The following is a 21,824-nucleotide window of genomic DNA, read 5'->3' as shown; positions in this document are numbered from 1 at the left end:
CGACTGCATTCACAATAGCCTCAAAAAATTAATATACTTGGGAGCAATCTAACAAAAGATGTGAAAGGCCTATATAATGAAAACTACAGATCACTAAAGAAAAAAATTGAAGAAGACCTCAGAAGATGGAAAGATCTCCCATATGCTTGGATAGGAACAATTAATATTGTCAAAATGGCCATACTAACAAAAGCTTTATACAGATTTAATGCAATTTCTACTAAAACCCCAACAACATTCCTCATAGAAATAGGGAAAACAATCATGAAATTCATTTGGAAAAATAAGAGACCCAAAATAGCCGAAGCAATCCTTAGCAAGAAAAGTGAAGCAGGAAGCATCACAATACCAGACCTTAAACTATTCTACAGAGCTACAGTAACAAAAACAGCGTGGTATTGGCACCAAAATAGATATGTAGACCAGTGGTACAGAATAGAAAACACAGAGACAAACCCATAAAAATATAGTTATCTCATATTAGACAAAGGTGCCAAAAGCATTCATTGGTGAAAAGATAGCCTCTTCAACAAATGGTGCTGGGAAAACTGGAAATCCATACGCAGAAAATGAAATTAAACCACTAATCTCTCACCATGCACAAAACTCAACTCAAAGGATAAAGGATCTAAGAATTGGACAGACACCCTGCACCTAATTGAAGAAAAAGTAGGCCCAAATCTTCATCATGTCATCTTAGGTCCTGACTTCCTTAACCTGACTCCTAAAGCACAATAAATACAAATGAGAACAAATAAATGGGATGGATTCAAACTAAACAGCTTCTTCTCAGCAAAGGAAAAAATTAGTAACATGAAGAGAATGCCCACAGATTGGAAGAACATCTTAACTACACACACACATCAGATAGAGCACTAATCTCCAGGATATATAAAGAACTCAAAAAACTTAACACCGATAAATAAATAAATAAATAACCCAATCAATAAGTGAGCTAAGGAACTGAACAGACACTTCACAGAAGAAGTAATACAATTTATCAGAAAATATATGAAAAAATGTTCAACTTCTCTAGTATTTAGAGAAATGCAATCAGAACTACTTTAAGATTTCATCTCATTTCAGTTAGAATGGCAATTATCAAGAATACAAGCAATCATATATGTTGGCGAGGATGTCGAGGAAAAGGTACACTCACATATTTCAGGAGGGACTGCAAATTGGTGCAACCACTATGGAAAGCAGTATGGAGATTCCTTAGAAAGCTTGGAATGGAACCGCCATTTGACCCAGCTATCCCACTCCTTGGCCTATACACAAAGTACTTAAAATCAGCATACTATAATGATGCAGCCACATCAATGTATAGCACCTCAATTCACAATAGCTAACTGTGGAACCAACCTAGATGCCTTTCAGTAGATGAATGAATAAAGAAACTGTGGCATATATACACAATGGAATGTTACTTAGCATTAAGAGAATAAAATTATGGCATTTGCAGGTAAATGGATGGTATTGGAGAATAGCCTGTTAAGCAAAGTAAACCAATCCCCCAAAACCAAAGGCTGAATGTTCTCTGATAAGTGGATGCTGACCTATAATGGGGGATGGGAGAATAGAGGAACTTTGATTGGGCAAAGGGGTGGGTGGGGAGGGGAGGGGCATGGGGGCAGGAAAGATGATAGGATGAGATGAACATCATTACCCCAGGTACGTGTATGACTGCACATGTGCTGTGACTCTACATAGTGTACAATCAGAGAAATGAAAAGTTGTGCACCATTTGTGTACAATGAATCAAAATGCATTCTGATATCATGTATAACTAATTAGAACAAATAAAAATAAGGAATATAAAAAAATAAAAATATGTGTGGAATAATTTTTATTATAATCACATAGTAATGTGAACTTCACCATGATATCATTTTATAATATTAGCTGTCACTCCTGCCTTTCCCTAGGCAACCACTAATATATTTTCTGTCTCCATGAATTTGCCTATTCTGGAAATGTTATGTGAATGGAATTATATAATTTATGGCTGTTTGTAGTTGGCTTCTTTCATTTAGCATAATGGTTTCAAGGCTCAACTACTCTAGCATATATCAATTCTTTAGCTCTTTTTATTACTAAAGAATATACCACTGAATGACATAACATATTTACTTATTCACTAATTTGTTGATGGATATTTGGACTATTTCTACATTTTGGTTAAACTTTTCTATGAACATTTATGAATTCTTTTTTAAAAGTAAGAATCAAAAGACAAGGAGATTATTGATAGGTCATTTTAACAGTTTGGTAAGAGATAAAGGGGTTAGGTAATAGCAGGGTGGACAGTGAAAAAGGACATATTTGGTAGGCACCACCATCAGGTCTTGGTGACTGACTAAACAGAAGGATGGAAGAGAAACATAGAGTGGAAGTTGTTCTAAGGTCCCAGCCTGGACATGGGGTAATGTTACCCACTGAAATTGGACTCACGGGAGGAAATGCGTTCCACTCAGGTATATGAAAATGCAGAGGCCTGTAGGGTGGGTACTGGGCGGAGGCATGTGGCATCTGGAAGGGAAACCACAGGAAGATATGAACCTAGAAACACATGGAATTCAGGTGGCAGTTGGATAATATTGTCCAGGGTAACATGAAGAAAGAACATCAGCAGTCTTAAAAGGCACAAGAAGCCAGAAAGCAGATTATCAAAGATAGTTTAAGGGGGATAGGAACAATGTCCTGTACTAAAAAAGAAGCCAAGGGGAAAAAAAAGAAGCCAAGAAATGAAAATGATCCCATTGTAAAATACTGAAAAGTAGTAAAGTAGGTTGTAGGCAAAGGGTTCACCAGATTGACAAGGTGAAGTGTTACTAAGAAATCAGCAACTTGCATAACTTGGTCTGTGCTGGGTGAGGAGCTACAGAAACTGGAAGAAGGCAGAATCCAGAAGTCAGCTGCCCACAATTCTGTAAAGAGTCCTGTGCAGGACTTGGATTAGTTTATCAAAACTGACATACAAACAAGCCCCATAAACACAATGCCCTTTAACAATTCACTTCCTTTTGGGGGAAATAAAGTCAATTTTCCTGATTTGTGGAAATTGGCCCTATCTCCTTACCACCATATCTAATACAATTACACAGCTGTCTTCTTGTTGGAAGTTTCTATCACAGCCTTTTTATAAAAGTAATATACAGTATTTGTAGGAAATGTACACAGATATAAAAAAGGAAGAGTAAGAGGAGCTCCAGATTTCACCTATAACTCTACCACCTGAGGTAATTTCCATAATACACACCTTGGTCTACATCCTTCTGAATCAGATTTTGAGCAGGAATAACTGCAGCTCAGTCTTTTGTTTTCAGCCTTTTCTGACTTTTTCAGAAAAATCTATGCTGATTCCATACCTGTGTATTTGCCTTTATTTCCATATGTGTTTTTGTGATTTCTTTCTTTCCTCCCCGCCCCCCACCCATTTCAAACTGCTTTCGTCTGAAATGTATTGTGGCATATGGTATGAACGAGATCCTATTTCTTTTCTCCAAATGGTTGGCCAGTTACCAACACCATTTTTTAAACTAATTCATCTTGTCCTCTTTCCATTGCTTTGAAATGCCACATTAGCACATGTGGTCAGAGTTAGGGTTCACACATTTTCAATTCTTACATATGTAATTAGGGAGAAGGAGCTGGATCCTCCTATTTAAGGAAGGCTTAATTTTTCCAGTTTTAATTTTTGACTAATTCCTGTAGTCATACAAAAGCAAAACCAGAACACACAAATATTCTTTCAAAACTGACCACTTATAAAATTAGTCTCTAATCAAATATTCTTCAGTGTTCAACGACAGATCAGTCCCTGCCTGCTATCAATATTTTATTGGTTAATCTCTTGCTGGCTATTGGAAATTGTTACAAATTCAACATAAATAGGCTGCAAGGGAAATATACAAATTTCATACACTATGCAAGATTAACACTGTTTAACTAATCTTGGAGAAATGTTCCTGTCACAAGGCCAGTGATCACTGAAAATCTTGCAGTTATTCCTATTAACATTGAAGAGAAGAAAATTGACAAGAATGAGGACATTGTAGATGTTTTAAAATTATCTGGCTGGAAGCAGGGCATAGTGGCACACTGTTGAGAGCCACAGCTGAAGGGGCCCCAGCAAACTTCCAGCCGATTGGCTGGGTCGGCGGAGCCAAAAGAGTCCCCCAATGAAAGGGCGGGGAAATAGCCCAATGAGCATCACTGCAGAGGAGCCAATCAGAGGGCAGCTGGAAGTTTGCTGGGGCCATGGTTTAAATTTAAATTGGGTAAACAGCTGTTGAGGATTGTTTTAATATGTGAACAAAAAAGGAGGTTAACAGATCTGTTTGTTTACTTTCACCTTTCCTTTTCATTATATTTAATAATTCTGTTCTGGATAATGTAAATTGTTCAGAAAATTGTTTTCTTTTAGTGCCTGCTGGAATGTTACATAATTTTTTCTTTAGCCATTATTTCCATAATTCCTATCTTCATCCAAGTGCCAGTGAAGACAAAGATAAAACCAATCTACAGCTTCTGCAATAGCTATCACTGAACTGCTTGCAGAACTTTCCTGGACTATGTATCACTTGTATGCATTGTGAACTATCTGTTGGTGCAGCAACTTGTGGTAGTGCTGGGGTATTTTTGCTGATGGTGTCATCAGTGGTACAAATTTTCCAAAAGGAGCTGTCAATTGGCTTGGTGTATCCTCCTCCCTTCTGCTTGTGATGGTCATTCAGCTAAAATTTGGGGGCCAACAGAGGTGAGGCAAAGAACCTCACCCCCCCACTGGTACAAAGGCCTATCCACAGGTGTGGCTGTATGCTGGACCGGTAGTCAATGTCGGGTAAGATCCAATTGCAATGGTACCAACCTAAGACAGGAGGCTGACGCCTTGAGGTCAGCTCATCCGATGACGGGTAATGACCATATGTAGTATTGGACAACCTAAGGCAGGCACAGTCCCTAAGCCACATGCTTGTTGTTTAAACAGAGAGGGGGAGATGTTGAGAGCCACAGCCGAAGGGGCCCCAGCAAACTTCCAGCTGATTGGCTCACAGCTGCCCCAGCAAACTTCCAGCTGCCAGCTAATTTGGCTCCTCTGCGGTGATGCTCATTGGGCTGTTTCCCCGCCCTTTCAGACCACGGAGCTGCTCATTGGGGGACTCTTTTGGCTCCGACCCAGCCAATCGGCCTCAAGAGCGGGAGGAGTGGGGGTTGAGAGGCTCCCTGAAGCTGGTGGTGGCAGTAGGACTCTTAGGGAATTCCTGAAGAGCTCGGGTAGTGCCGCGTGTGTGTTCTAAAAATAAAGTTCGTTTCTGCTTGACAAGTGGCTCGTGAATTGTGCCCAGCCAGACTGCGGCAGCACACACCCATAATCCTAATAGCTCAGGAGGCTGAGGCAGAAGGGTCACAAGTTCAAGGCCAGCCTGGGCAACTTAGCAAGACCCTTAGCCACTTAGTGAGACTCTGTCTAAAATAAAAAATAATAAGGACTGAGGATATAGTTCAGTGGTTAAAGTGCTCCTAGGTTCAATCCCCAGTACCACAACATTAAATTAAATAAAAGAAAGAAAATTATCTGCATATCAAAAGATTGAGAGAGACCTCTAGGAAAACAAGGATGAGTTAGAATATTTTTTTTCCTGAAAACCACTCTCCTTGTAAAGGTATTTGTAAGGTGAAATTTAAGTGTTTGAGTATGCCAAAAACTAAACAAAAACCTCATTCAATTCTTTTATTGTTGTCTCCAAAAACCAGGACATTATTATAAGCATAACCTAAATTTTGGCAAATATTAGATAAGGTAAACTTACAGTTAATTTTAACTTACTTTTCAAACAAACCTTTTGCTTTCCCAATATCTACTATGAAATATTAGTCTTAGTTTCAGGTGGACTTTTTTTTTTTAATTCCATTTAGCCTCAAACCTTCTGTAATTTAACCAGTTCTGAATTTTCTAACTAGGTGTAAGCTCCTTTTATGATGCACAATTATAATTTACAGTTATTTTATAATAATATTTTAAAAAAGAAAATTTTATACTCTTCTTTATAAATTCCCCATCTATTCTTACATCCCCTAATTGAACCCTAGAATCCTTTGGTTGAATACTCCCAAAATGCCTTTGGGATTTTCCTTTAGTATTTATTATCATTATTGATAAAAGCTTGCTTTTAGTGAGAATTTGCTATGTATAAGACACTCTCTAAGCATTTTCCATGTACTACTCTATTCAGTTTGGCCAACTCTATAATCAAGTACCATTATTATTTCTATTGATAGCTGATAAAACAAAGAAGTAGACAGGCTAAGAAATGTGTTCCATATCATAGAACTGGGAAAGGGCCAAGTTAGCTTTGGAACACAGGCACTTCTGGTGTTGAAGTCCAATTTACAATAGTATTTTGCTATTTTGGAACTAATTAAAAAAAAAGTACAAAGTATCGTATTCTTTATAGGAAAAAGCAGGCTCAAAAACCATTTAGTAATTTTCCTAAAGCCTTTCCTATATTGAATTCATCTAAATTTCCTTAATGAAAGACTGCAAACTTAATAAAAATTCATTGTAAGACAAACAATTAAACTGTACTGATGATATGAAAGTAAACACCAAACATCTTACCAAAAATCTCAGTGAGGTTTTATGAAAAACGAAACTTAAATTCTGTAAAAATGAATCATCTGGAAGTAGCCTCAAAATAACATCAAATCCTTAAGCCAAAAAGGTCATTAGGTTTAAAATACTAAAAAGTGTTAATTTTAATGCATCTCCAAGGGGATAGACTAGGTACCTTATTCATATTTATACTCTATATTCAGATTAATGCTCTGTATTTTCTTCTATCCATTTAATATAAAAAAAGATGCACAAAATATAATTCCTGGGTGGTCCATATCACATCTGAAAATAGTAACTGTTCTGATCCACAACCATGAAAAGGCTCATTTTATTTATCAAACTGTCTTTGCTTCCTCTCCTACTCCCCACCACTGGCTTCCTCTTGGTCCTAAAATCTGGCAGTGCCAAAGAAAATACAGCTGAAGCTATGGCCCATTATGACTTCTGGCTCATGTGATCACATGAAGGAAATATTCACTTGTGGCCCTTGATCAAGCCTGGTTTCCTTTCAAACCCTCTCTCCTTGCCTGGCTTGCTCTGCTTGCCCTGCCGTGGGGCCCGCATCACTAGCCCTCACACTTCATCTAAGATGCCACACCATTTCTTCATGGGCAGAACCTCAGCTGGATGAAATAAAGCTTAAAAAAAAGAAAGAAAGAAAAAAAACTTTATAAATGGACAAAATCTCCCATGTTCATGAGGTTAAAATTATTAATCTCCAAATGTCATGAGTAAGGCCCACCTATGTATGCATTAAGTTGTGCAAAGGTACTTGAGATAATTTCTTTATTGTAAAGAAATTAAGAAATTACAATAATTTCTTTATTAGGCTACTGAAATTTTGTCCTAGACCCTAAACTCATAAAAGGAGGCAAATCTCTCAGCCCCAAGCACCTGCAGAGGCAAACGTAGGTAATATATGAGAAGACAAATTAGACTACCAAACCATTCATTTTCAGATTTGAAAAAACACTGTCCTGATGGCGCTCTGTGACAATTGCTCTAAGAGCAGAGTGCATAGAGTCAAGGCTGCAGGAAAGATTTTAATAAAAGTGAATTCCTTAGAAGCCATATTCCCTAGCAGAAAGATATGAATACCAGAGCTATAGGTAAGAAAAATATAAGTTTGATGGTTCAAAAAGAATTTGCCTGGAAAAGGTTAATTAAAAGTCTGATGGAGAGTCAATAAAGGCAGGCAGGAGAAATGTGAGGCATGAAGACCATCAGGTGATTCCCAGTGGGAAAGATTTTCAAACTCCACACCCCAGGGAGGAAGTTGTCATCATGGCCTTCACTGGAGCACAGAAAAGGCATATCCAAGGTGCTGTGCTCATAAAGTATCCAGACTAGAAAAGACCAATGTTTTTTTTTTTATTCAGAGATGTTTATCCATCTGCAATTTAATAGGGAACATGGTAAAATTACACACACTCCTGCCTTTTAATACTAACCACTTAGTTACTTTACCTTCTTAGGCCTTTGTTACCTCAGCAGTTAAATAAGGGAGGTGAACCAGATGATTTCTAAGTTCTCATCCAGAGTTTTAAAAAGTATCATGTATGTGAAAAATGCTTATGTGTTCAGTAACACACTCCTTCCTAATAGGCCACTGTACCTTTTTATATCATGATGCATCTAGTGGAGCCGAACTTACACAGTAAATTGCACAGTTATAGGCTTGAAGCAGAAATAATTCATTGTCTTATTACCTCTATGCTAATAGTATCATGTCTCTGTAGAGAATAAAATCAAGCACAAAACATACAATAAATATTTAATATATTCCTCACAGAAAAGAAACTGCGTAAAGCCATGTCTTGGCTTTCCCCCACCCCAACATTGCTGGACCAATTTAAGCAAAAGAAGGCAGTTCAGGAACTGCTTACACAGGAGGAGGCTCTGCTTAGAAGCAGATTTGTACCACTGTAGTCTGTGTGGTCTACAGGGCAACACAGTGGACAGGGAGATTTGGATGCTAGGTCTAAACCTTTTAGCAATCATGTAACTCCAGGCAAATATCTCACCTTTACTGCCTCCATTTTCCATCTGTAAAATAACTACACTTCTACATGTCTCTTCTACCTCGAAAATGGGCCAAGTACAGAGATAAAGTATGTGAAAATGCTGAGTTCTAGAGAGGAAAAGTGTCATAGGCAGATAAGTGAGCACTCATTGCCTGAAACACTTTGGCAGTAAACTCACTCTGAAGTAAACTCACTATTGTAATCAGATTGAGACAAGTAGGGTAGAGTCACTGGACCACAGAGTTGCAAAGTGAGTTATCAGAAAGTAAGAGCAAACAATACTGTGACAAGAATGTGACTTTGACAATATGATTGTGACAGGCAGCACACACAGCCTAATCTTCCCAGTGAAAGAACTCAACTAGACTGGCGTGAGACACAGAGGGCTCATAGGCTTCTGGGCTGTGAAAACATTTTCCATCTTTCTTCCTTTATTTCTTCCTCCCATGCATCTCTTCCCCCTTTCCTTCATCCCTTCCCTCCACACATTCAAAGATTTTGCTCTGAAATCTTAAGTGTTCCTTATTATAGATATGGAAATAGACCTTAAATTGCTTAGTCATTTAAATTACAATGACTAAAGTTCCATAATCAGTAAATGTGACTGAGGAAACCCCTGGGCTTTTGCTAGCTTTGTCTATAGACTCCTAATAGCTGCTCCTACAGAGGCTCAGACAAGGGTCTGCAGAGGAAACTCAGGACTGCTGCAGCGTGGACTGGCAGGGGACCAGCCAATCAGGTGGGCTAAGCCCATCTTCCTTCAGATTTTCTCCTTCATATATTCAGCATTTCCCCTGAATATGGAGGGAAAGCCATAATCTATGTGCCAATTATAGTGAAGAGTTTTCAATTATTATCTCATTAAGATACTATTTATTTCTTAGGATATAAATAAATAATTTCTTCTACAATACTGGACAGAAGATAGACAAACAGAGGCCAGAAGACTAGTTTGGAGGATGTCATGAGAGCAAGATGAAGAGGGCCCACATAAAGGCAAACCATATCAGAACTGTCTCTCCGTGGAAAAGCATTTCTATTTGAAAAGGCCAAATAAGAAATATTCTTTTGAAGTAAAAGTTGATTTCTCTGTGTAGTTCAGGTCAAAGTATTTCAAGTCAAAGACTATAGAATCCAATGACTCTAAACCAGCTATTTCCTCACTGCAAAATCTAGAGGCTGAATTATACATATACTGATAACAATGGCAATAATTATCGCTTGAGTTTCTTCAGTGTTTCTCTATTCCCAGCATTGTAGCAGGTGCTTTACAAACACATAAGGCCCTGGCAATAAGGCAGACTTTATTATACTCTATTTCCAGAGGAAAAAACTTGAGATTGAAAAGTTAAGAAACATATCTATAAGTAGCATGGGATAGAGGCAAGATCCAAACATTGGTCTGTCTGCCTCCAGAGTCTGTGCTTATTAGATTATGTTATGCTGTCTCCATGTTTATCTTTTTAAGATTTCGCTCACATTCCTTTTTACTTCTAGGAATGCTGATTAAGGGGAAAAAGAAGGCAACAGCAAGAGCATCAGCAAGGGAGGAGGGGAAGTAGACAAAAGGCATGTTAAGAAGGAAGAAGAGAAAACCACATCACTTCCTAAACTATGGTTCTTGTCTTAGAGAAATAGATGCCACAGCTGTCACACTTAATAAATTCACTTATACTATGCTCCCTGCTGCTGCCTTAGAGAGGGTAGGAAGAGGAAAGTGGGACTTCCAAGATTGCTGGCTCTGACAGACCTGAGTGCAGTGAGATTGACAGCTTGTCGAGCACCCCTCCCAACCCCCTGAAATGAGAAGGGCCGACCTGGGTGCCTATGACCCTCACTGACTGTCTACATTGGGACAAGCTAGAGCTCCTCCTCTACCCTGGCCCACAGGCTCCTCCTCCTCCTTACCTTGGCCCTGAAGCCTGCTCACATCTCCTGATCCCAGGTCTTTCCCTTTGTCTCTTCCTCCTTATTCAGATGACCACAGTCCAAGCAAACAGCAGAAGGGACCTAACTCATCTGGATTACATTAGCTCCTTGTATCATGCTATTTACATTCACGAAATATGGTATTGTGAGATCACATTTAGTAAACCTTTTCCTTAAAAACAGTTTTATTCTCTAATCCACTTTTTATTGGTTAGGAGCAAAACAAAATGGATCATATACTTAAAAGCAGAGGGAAGAAAAGAGACATACCATTCTAGACCTGTCTAGCAAGCAAATGCCCCAAGAATATTTATCCAAGTGGTTACCCTGGGATATCTGAGGGGAAACGTGAAAGCAATTTTCTTGGCTATCATCACTTTAATATGAAATTTAAACCCCAAACACAACCACAAGCACATTCCTTTAATTTGAGGAAAGTAAAATTGCGCTTAGGGAGCGTGGACAAAGCTCTTACCTGGCATGACCATAGTCTGTGGGGCTGCAGCATCATTACTTAAGCAGAGACGGCCACCTTTGGCTAATCTATCGCAAAGCAAGGTGATGTGTTTTTTCAGTCGGCTTGTGTCTTTAGGTATGTTCAGCTGGCTGTTGAGGTTCAAAGCCTGTTCCTTTGAACTCTTTGATAGGCAGGTCTTCAATAAGTGAGAAATGGCAGCATCCACCGTTTCTTCCCAACCCTGTATGCAAAAGCCAGGGAGGATGACAATGAGCCAAGTGGGCACTTTACTGTTAACCAGGTTATCCAAATGATTGAGTGTTTATTATGTTCAGGTTCTGGAAAAAAAGCTTGGTCCCTGCAATACTCCAGACCAGACACATTTTGAATTCTAGCTCTGTCAGCTGTTTGACCCTGAAAAGGTTACTAATTCCTCTTGGCCTCATCCTCCACGAGGGTTGGGGTGATTAAATGAGATGATATATGAGAAGCTCTTAGCACCGTGTCAGGCACAGAATAATCAGTAACAATAAGATTAATCTCCAGTGCAGGTCTGTTTGATGATCTGGTGGGGGAAGCTGCTAGAAGCATCGTCTGTTTTGCTTTATACTTCTGCCAAAGGAGAGCTGGCCCAACAGGCAGGACCTAGACAGGACCTATGGATACCTTGGGAGAAACTGAAATGGAGATAAAACCCTGATGTGTCAGCTTCCAGTGACACAGCCATGGGGTTGCAGGCAAAAAAACCAAAGGAGCTAATTTCAAGATGGATTTTGTGAGACACAAGGGCCCATTCTAGTCCCATTTCACTCAAGTGACAAAAAAAGTAACACAAAGCAAGAAACCATTTAGCCTGCTTTTGTTGGGAATAGTGTGACTGTGCTGTGGTGAAGACCTGGAGAAGTACAGCATCACCTTAGTACCATGAAGGCTGTGATCCTAGGAACAGCGGTGCTGTGGAAGGTCCTCAGCATTGCCACAGAGGATGCTATCACCAGCAGGACTGGCACAGGCAGGGTCACCTTCAGGTGGGTACAGATAAGATTTGCAATAAGGAGTGGGTGGTGAGGGGGTAAAGAGCAGGATGGATCAATTGATGGACTTCCATTAGGCATCCCAGGAGGCCCAGAGATTCCTGGGTAAGATCTTCATGGGGGTTTGAGGTACTGAGCAACAGGGAAGCCTGAATGAAATTTGGGCGTTGGTGTCTAGAACTCTTTCAGTTCCACAGCAACATCACAGACTTGAAGCCAGAACCTCAGAGGCCATCCGCTTGCTGACTTTCCTGCTTCCTAAACTCTCTCCTCAGCCAGCCTCTTGGGAGAGTAGTTTTCCGTCACCCCCAGCCTGTCTCTGGGAGAGTAATTATGTCATTTAAAGAACACCCTTCAGCAATGATCATGAGCAGGCAGAAGTTTCTGGATTTGCTTTTCCTGTTTGGGATAAAGTTTTGAGTACTGAAATGTGAAAAGAGTGATCAAATTATGTTTTTTCCTCCTCTGCTATTCCTTTAAGGAAATAATATTGTATACAGTACTTCCTGCAGGCATTGTTACATTCAGCTTCTTGTTTCCTTTCAAAGCCTTGCTATTAAGAATTTAAGACTTGTAATATCTTGACCTGAAGTGGATTTATTTATATATCCATTCAGCATTAAAAAAAGTGCCATTCGTACCCACAGGCTGACAAGGCCAAGAGCACCATGGGCCATATACTCAAAGTGCTATGCAAAGAGAGACAGAAAAAGAAGTTATTCTCATACAATATTCCAGAATAGTTCAATACCCTTACAATAGAGGTGATAAATCTGAGACTTGGATGACACGTGGCTCTGGAAGCCCTCACTGTTATTGCCACTCCATCTTCAACCTTGTTTTTGAGGCACTTTTGAAATATGCAAATCAGATGATGTTATTCCCAAGCTTCAACTCCTATATGTAAATGCTAAGTTTAGTATTTAAGGCTCTTTCTGCCCCAGCTTCTGCTCCACTGTACTATCTTCCCACCCACCTGCACCCACGCTCCCTCCTGCTCAGGCCTCTCACATGTTCAGTTCTCATGCTGCTATACCCTACTCCTACTCTTTACCTGACTGACTCCCACTTTCACCTCAGCTCAGGCACTGGCACCTAAGGATGACATTCACAGGCCCTCTTCAGGGCTCTAGCACACCTCACCCAATGCTGGGGTTGCTGTTTGCAAGTCTAGCTTCCCCAACTGGAGTGCTGGGAATGATCCACATCATTGTACTTGGTGCACTGACAGTGGTCAAGAAATATGTTTGCAGGACTGAGATGGTAGGATATAGAACCAGCATGCTAGAGTTGGGAGGGTTTTGGAGATCTTTAAGTTAAGTCTTGTGGGATTTTCCCAGGATCCTTTAGATAATACCAACCATCTGCCCAGACAGGAATATCTTCAAAATCCAAAATTATATTATTTTTTGGGGGGGTGGTACCAGGGATTGAACCCAGGGGTACTCAGCCACTGAGCCACATCCCCATCCCTTTTTATATTTTATTTTGAGACAGGGTCTCACTAAGTTGCTTAGGGCCTCACTAAGAACAATTGCTGAGACTGGCTTTGAACTCACCATCCTCTTGCTTCACGTCTCCCCAGCCTCTGGGATTACAGATATGTACCACTGTGCCTGGCCCAAGATTTATGTTACTTTTTGAGGCAGTTCACTCCTCTCAGGACATGTGCAACCAACAGAAAGCTATTTGCTTTCTAAACCGAAGTTGGCTTCAGTGGCCCTTGTTCTAACCTCCAGAACCATGCAAAATCAGTCTAAACTCTCTTATACATGACAGCCCTTTATATCTGTGAAGACAGCAATTCTGTACCCTCTCCTCCAGAATAAACATCCCAGTTCCTCCAGCTCTTCCTTATATAAACATGGTTTCAAGTTTTCTCTCCATCCAAACCACTCTTCTTTGAATGGGTTCCAATTTTAAACACTTAAAAATTTATGCAGCTAAGGAGAGAACCCCAAACTGACCCCAGGACACCAGGCTGGGCCTGGTAGTACAGGCTGGGACACTGGCCTCCCTCCTGTTTTCTGGGGATCCTACCTGCCAGCCTGGCTTCTGCTCTCTTGGCTGCTGCACCATGCTCTTGTTTCACAATGTATACACGAACACTTCAAGCCTAGGCCCTGCCACACTCGCCACTGTCTTCCCTTCTTGGCTCACACAGCAGCTTCATTAGACCAAAGTGCAGACTCTACAACTACTGCAGAACTTGACATTGATTGACATAATCCATTAATCCAGATTCTTTCATCTACTGACCCATTTCTATTGTCCCTTTATTGATGTAACTACGAAAATTAGGAAATAATGATTTTAAAATGACTGGAAAATCCTCTCAAGAAGACCTCAAAGACTGCAAAAACAGTTTCCTAACCACTAAAGAATAATAAACCACTAGTTACTACAAAGATATCTCTCTACTACTACTAAAATCTAAATTAGACAAATATCAAAAATTGACTCTTCATCCCAATAATAATGAAATGAGACAAGGAAAGACCAAAAAAGCAACCCAGATGTTACTGGAGAAGACAAATTTTCAAGTTGCTTTTGGTGCCTTTGACAAAGATCTCTGGAGTATAAGAAGAAAAAATCCTTTGAGTATATTTTGACATTTGTATCCTCTGTGGTCATTTCAGCACGAATACAGTTTTCACTCTCCGATAGACTATTCATCTACGCAAACTTCTGTATTAGTAAGTAGATTACAGCAGTTTATTAGATAATTTAAGTAGGTACGGAATTTAGTTAGCATAGAAGTACCTCAATAGAATTTCTTTGCCTACTTCCAACTTGCAAATCAAGTAAAAAATCACGTCATATTTAGATATTTGGCATGGAATAGAATGAAGCATGATGCCAATACTTCAGAGAGATTGCTACTAAAATACAGAGTTATTATTTGCAAGGTCTGAATTGCTACATAAATTCAAATATGATAATCAAAGAGAATATATTTATGAGACAAGAGGAGCCTTTGAAATGGGAGTTTAGTTTACATAAAAATACAATTCATTAATCCACCATGTAACATACCTACCTAATGAAATATTAAACAAAACTGTGTGGAATATAGAAACTACATGTGAGAAGTACCTTAAAAGTAAGCTATTTTGGTGTCTGAGTCTATCATTTTTATTTACAGCCCATATCTAAACATACCTACATGCCTCACATGCACATACCTAACTTATCCTTTAAAGCTGCATGTAGGAGAGTGAAAGTAAATCTTAATACAGAGGAAATATCTCCAAAAATATCTGGAAGGGAACTAAGCATATACCCTTCAGTGAGAACTGGGTTTTGTTTTAGTTCTCAAATCTACATGTTAAACTCTAAAATCTCAGTTGACTGACCTATGTATGACTTTTAGAAAACAACAGCAGGTAGATAGAGGAAGAACTAAAGGCAGGAAGGAATTTAAACATATGTGTTATTCTACTTTAAGTATTGGAAATTAACTTAGTCATTAGGTTTGGGAAGGGTGTGTTCACATTTTCTAGTATTAATAACTGGGTTTTCCCTTAATTCCCAAGACCTTGTCTATACCCACACTTTATGGTTTGGATCTTAAATATTCTCCCAAAACTCAAGTGCTGAAGGCTGGGTCCCCAGTTGGTGGCATGATGGGGAGGTAGTGCAAACTTTAGGGGTAGAACTAGTTGGAGGAAATAGGTCACTGAGTACATCCTCTTGAAGGGTACAGGGGACTCAGTCTCCTCTTCTCTCTCTCCCTGTTTCCTGGATTCCATGAAGTGACTAGCTTTGTTCTACCATGTGCTCACCACCATAATGTTCTGCCTTGCCAAAGGCCCCAAAGAAATAGAGTCAGCCAATCATGAACTGAAACGTCAAAACCATGAGTCGAAATAAACCTTTCTTCCTTTTAAGCTGTTTATCTCGGATATTTTGTCACAATGACACAAAATGAAGCTGAATGTGGGACACATCACTGTGGGAACTTTATTTTTGTCTTAGTCCATTGCCTGAGTCCCTTTCTTGGGAGCCTACTTAAAGTGTCACTCTGACAGACTGGGCTGCCTTGATCTTTGCCAGATGCCCTCCAATGAACTGGACTCTGTCTGTGGCCTTACTGCCTGTTTCTCCAATGCCCAGTTTCTTGCTATGGGTATCCACAAAAGGCTACCCAGTTTTCAGCTTCCCTGTTTCACCTGCCTCTGCAAAGCCTCTTATACTACATGGGGATCACAGATGTCTTTGGGTACCAGGGTGATACCCAAGTGTGCCCTGTTTCCATGGGTCAGCTCTTTACATTGAAGTTCCTGGCCTTGCTTAGTCTAATCCTCCTGACAGAAGTCAAACAGGTTATTTTTTAACTACAAGACCAGAGAGCTGCAGCTGAGTTTCTGATTGCTCTGCTCTACTTATCCTGCTAGTCTCCACTGGTCACGGTGCCCAAATATCAGTACCAAGCAAGTGGCTTATCAGAAACAGTAAGAAGCAAAAAGTCTAACCCATTTTGTAAAATTAACTCCTTAGGGTATTAATCAAATAAACCAAAGAAAAAATAAAATGAGAATATTCCCAGGATACCTGTAAATTAAAACAAGTGAGTTAAGATAGCTGCCCCTTCTGGGTTCTGACTTATCCTCATTCACCTCCTCTGTCCCATTCACTCAATCTTCCTAAGGTATATCTGAGGTCTCCATAAAAACAGGAATAACATTATTCACTATGTCAATCCTTCAAAGGTGATAATGCACTCTGGAATCTTAATTAGAAGACAATATGGAACCAGTGAATATATTTAATTCTATCTTTTTCCACATTTTTATTGGTACATTATAGTCATACACAATGGTGGTCTTTGTTGTTACACATTAGTATATGCAAACAATATAACAATATAATTTGACCAATTTGGCTCCCCAGCAATTCCCCCCTCCCTCCTCACCTCTCACCCCTAGTGATGCTTTCCTCTATTCTATGGATCTTCCTTTGATTTTCATTAAATTCTCCCCACACACAACTTTTATTCTGTCTTCTATAGCTTCAATCCTGCTTTCTCTTTAAATAACAAAAAAAAATAAGTATAACATTGAAAACCAATGTGCAAAACAACATCTTTAATTTTTTTTTACAAATTATAAACTCCTGAAAACTTGTTTATAATAGAAACACTACCACATTCTTAATTGTAGTAGTATATGGAAAACCCACCAAGTGCCATAGCACTGTTTATTACCAATGTGCAAAACTTAACTCTCAAGGAAAGAAAAAGGATAAAAAAGAAGATCAGTCTAAAGAAACAAATGGAAACTATATGGCCATGGCCCAGGTTTCAGTTGAGGAAAGAAGACTGTCATACACAATGCCTGTCTAGCATTACATCAAGGCAAAACAACCTTTACATCATATTTACTTATCTTTTAAAGACTGTATTAAAGGGAAATAAATTTTCTCTTGCATAGATGTACAGGATTCATACTAGAAAGTCTGGCTATTTATTTGACCCACAGAACATAATCAGCATTATTTTGTACTGCTTTCTAATATAATAAGCAAAACAAAGTAAAAATAATTGTATGAAGGGCCATTATAAACCCAAATAAAACTTTGTATGTTAGTTGTAAATTACATATTGTGGAAGGAATAGTATTTACCTATGTTCAGATTATTTCCAAGGAATAGACTGTATTCAGTCAATATAGGGAGCTGTCATGTAAAGAGGGTTCAAAATATTGAGCTAGTCACCCTTGAGCTGTTAGTCATCTGAAACAGCTCTTTGAATCTGAAATATAAAATAAAATTATAACGTGAAACTAAGTTGTATAGTCTATATGGTATCAATGAATTTGAAATCATACTCATTGATTTTTATAAAATAAAGCATTGAAAAAAGCTTGAAATTTTTCAAATCATTGCTAATAAAATGAAGAAAACTGTACATGTAAACCACTCACTCTCATTCCCCAATATCATTCTTTTTTATTTTAAATTGATCTTGTTGGGCTTTTGGAATTCTGAATTTCTTTTGTCATGACTCCAAAGCTGTAAAAATCTGAGGTTTCAACCAAAATTAGATGGAGGTGGAAACCTATCCACACTACTTTGTGAAAAATCAAGCACACTGCTTGTTACTGGATGAAAATCAAAACCTGTTTAACAAACAAAAGTTAAGCAACCTTCACAGAGCTGCAGTATAAGCAGAAGCACAAGACTGCTTCAAACCAACTGACCCTGATCTTCCCCCCCCCAAAAAGCTTATACTTTGTCAAGAAATTTGCAATTAACCTGTACTCCCATCCTGACCCTATGGTTTTAGGTTGAGGAATAAAAAGCAAATTACCTACATTATTAAGAAACTTGATCCTGGATGGCCATAATCAGTTTAAAAAATAAAACAAAGCATTAATAAAATCTGAAAGAGTTAATCTCATTGATTAAGCACTGAAATTTGCTTCAGGCAAAAGCTTCCAGTCACATGCACTATTCAGAAGCAACTTACAAAAGAATTAAAGACAGGAAAATCAAATTGATAATGAGGGAGTCCAAGGGAAAGTTGATTCTGGTGATGGTAAGTTGAATCATTTGGACCAATTTTCTAAGAATACTTAGAAAAAAAATTAAAAATTTCTTCAAAGGCACAGGAAAGCTAACAAGATAGTAAAAAAAAAAGTACTAGATAAAGATCTAGGGAATAATGGAGGAGCATGATGGTGAACCCCAAATTTGAGGTTACTTTCCTCCTGAGATCATTAGATGTGTGCTGTCACATGCTGCACAGTACCACCATATTCACCAGCTCACACCATACTTGCTAATATATATTTATATATGCTAATATATTTTCACAAAGAGGCTATGAAAAGTACATATTGGAAATGAGAAGACATAAGCTTCTGACTTATTAAGGCTTAAACAAACATAAGCTTTCTGTATCTGAGAAACTTACTTTAATTTTCTAGGTCTCAGTTATCTCATCAGTAAGAAGCTACAACAGTATTTTTCTTCCTGGGTGCTTGTTGAGATTTAATGAGACTTCTTTTTAGTAACTGCAGGTAGTTAATTCCATGCCATGTTTCTTATTTGTGAGAGTCTTCTCTGAAGGTTTATTTCTTCTGTGCAAGTTCACTTGATTAATATCAGCAACAACAAAGAGTAAAACACTTTGAATGTAAGGACCTCTTATATGATAGAAAATGTGCTAAGAATTTTATAAATAGAGGTTGGGGTTGTGGTTCAGTAGAGTGCTTGTCTAGCATGTGTGAGACCCCAGGTTTGATCCTCAGCACCACGTAAAAATAAAACAAAGTTATTGTGACCATCTGTAACTAAAAAACAATCTTTTAAAAGAATTTTACAAATAGCATTTCAGTTCATCCTCTTTACTAGCCTATAAGATAGGTGTCATGATCTCCAAATGAGGCTCTAGATGTAAGGTATTTCATTACAAATGACTTAATTATTAACAATAGTAGCAATAATGAAATCCAGGGCTATAAGTCCCATTTCTTTGACCACTACACTATGGAGCACTTCTTTCCCATTTCATTATGTATATCTTTCAATCTTTTTTGAGAAGATCTGCTTAGGGTCCTTTTACTATATTGAGATTTAGAAATGACTTCTTCCACTAGAAAATTTATGGCCACAATATTAATTCTTGATTTTAATTCTTGCACTATAGAAGTCTTGTTAAGGAAGTAGGTGTCTAATCTGATATGATGGCGATTTGAGCCTACTTTTTCTTCTATTAGATGTAGGGTCTCTCGTTTAATCCCTAGGTCCTTTATCCACTTTGAGTTGAGTTTTGTACCTGGTGAGAGATAGGGGTTTAATTTCATTTTGTTGCCTATGGATTTCCAGTTTGGGCAGCACCATTTGTTGAAGAGGCTACCTTTTCTCCAATGTACGTTTTTGGCACATTTGTCTAATATAACTGTAATTATGTGGGTTATGTACCATTGGTCTACCATCTAATTTGGTGCCAATACCATGCTGTTTTTGTTACTATTGCTCTGTAGTATAGTTTAAAGTCTTGCTAAGGATTGCTTTAGCTATTCTGGGTCTCATATTTTTCCAGATAAATTTCAAGACTGCTTTTTCTATTTCTATGAGGAATGTCGTTGGGATTTTGGTTGGAATTGCATTAAATATGTATAGTGCTTTTGGTAGTATGGTCATTTTGACAATATTAATTCTGCCTATCCAAGAACAAGGGAGAGCTTTTCATTTTCTAAAGTCTTCTTTAATTTCTTTCTTTAGTGTTCTGTAGTTTTCATTGTAGAGGTCTTTCACCTTTTTTATTTGGTTGATTTCCAAGTATTATACTTTTTTTGTGGCTATTGTAAATGGGGTAGTTTTCCTAATTTCCCTTTCAGAGGATTTGTCACTGATATACAGAAATGCCTTTGATTTATGGGTGTTGATTTTGTATCCTGCTACTTTGTTGAATTCATGTATTTTTACCACTTGCACATCAGATAGAACACTAACCTCTAGGGTATATAAAGAACTCTAAAAGCTAAACTCCAAAAAACCAAATAACCCAATCAATAAATGGATCAAGGAACTGAACAGACACTTCTCAGAAGATGATATACAATCAATCAACAAATATATGAAAAAATGTTCAACATCTCTAGCAATTAGAGAAATGCAAATCAAAACTACTCTAAAATTTAATCTCACTCCAGTCAGAATGGAAGCTATTAAGAATACAAACAACAATAAGTGCTGGCAAGAATGTGGGGAAAAAGGCACACTCATACATTGCTGGTGGGACTGCAAGATGGTACATCCAATATGGAAAGCAGTATGTGGATTCCTTGGGAATCTGGAAATGTAACCACCATTTGGCCCAACTATCCCACTCCTCAGTCTATATCCAAGGGTCTTAAAAACAGCATACTACAGGGACACAGCCACATCAATGTTTACTGCAGCACAATTCACAATAGCTAAACTGTGGAGCCAACCTAGATGCCTTTCAGTAGATGAATGCTTAAAGAAAATGTGTATATATGCACAATGGAATACTACTCAGCATTAAAAGAGAATAAAATCATGGTATTTGCAGGTAAATGGATGGAGTTGGGAATATTATGCTAAGTGAAGTAAACCAATCCAAAAAAACCAAATGCCGAATGTTTTCTCTGATATAAGAATGCTGATCCATAATGGGGATGAGGGGCATGGGAGGAATGGAGGAACTTTAGATAGGGCAAAGGGGAGGGAAGGGAACAGAGGGGGAATGGGGGTAGAAAAGATGGTGGAATGCATTGGATATTATTACCCTGCGTACATATATGAAGACACAAATGGTGTGACTCTACTTTGTATACAACCAGAGACATGACAAATTGTGCTCTATATGTGTAATATCAATTGAAATACATTCTGCTATCATATATAAAAATTAGAATAAATTAAAAAAAGAAAAAGAAAAAAAGAGTAGAGTGATCTATGTCAATCTGGTTGAGTCAAACATTTAGAAGAGTTCATCAAAGCTTTTAGTACCTGCATAGACTACTGAAACTGACATCTGAGAATAACTTTGGGGGGCCATGGCTCCTGAAAACATAACAATGATCAGATTTGATTCTGATGAGTCTAAATCATACATGCTCATCATACAGGGACTCATTACTGAGACTACTTGGAGCAGCTACTGATGTTATCAAATCATAAGATTACATGGGGTAACAGACTTCCCAAGTACCAAAATATCTGAGAGAGTCCTAAGAAAATTCAAGAGACTCCCAAGCACTAAAGAACCACCATGTGAGCAAACT

At 38.4% G+C, this 21,824-nt stretch overlaps 1 protein-coding gene across 7 annotated transcripts in view; it reads right to left on the bottom strand.

Moving 5' to 3' along the window:
• Positions 1-21,824, bottom strand: part of Bbs9 (Bardet-Biedl syndrome 9) — a 498,145-nt gene that overhangs the window by 78,496 nt on the left and 397,825 nt on the right. For all 7 annotated transcript variants that reach the window (XM_058584438.1, XM_058584439.1, XM_058584442.1 and 4 more), the window contains one exon: positions 11,051-11,273. In XM_058584438.1, the coding sequence (XP_058440421.1) occupies positions 11,051-11,273 (223 nt within the window). The remainder of the gene's footprint in view (positions 1-11,050; positions 11,274-21,824) is intronic.

Source organism: Marmota monax, unplaced genomic scaffold (genome assembly GCF_021218885.2).
Source record: "Marmota monax isolate L192 unplaced genomic scaffold, Marmota_monax_Labrador192_F-V1.1 WCK01_AAM20220418_F8-fsc00107, whole genome shotgun sequence".
In the NCBI taxonomy this organism is placed as follows: Eukaryota; Metazoa; Chordata; class Mammalia; order Rodentia; family Sciuridae; genus Marmota; species Marmota monax.
This window is presented reverse-complemented; position numbering and strand designations above follow the sequence as displayed.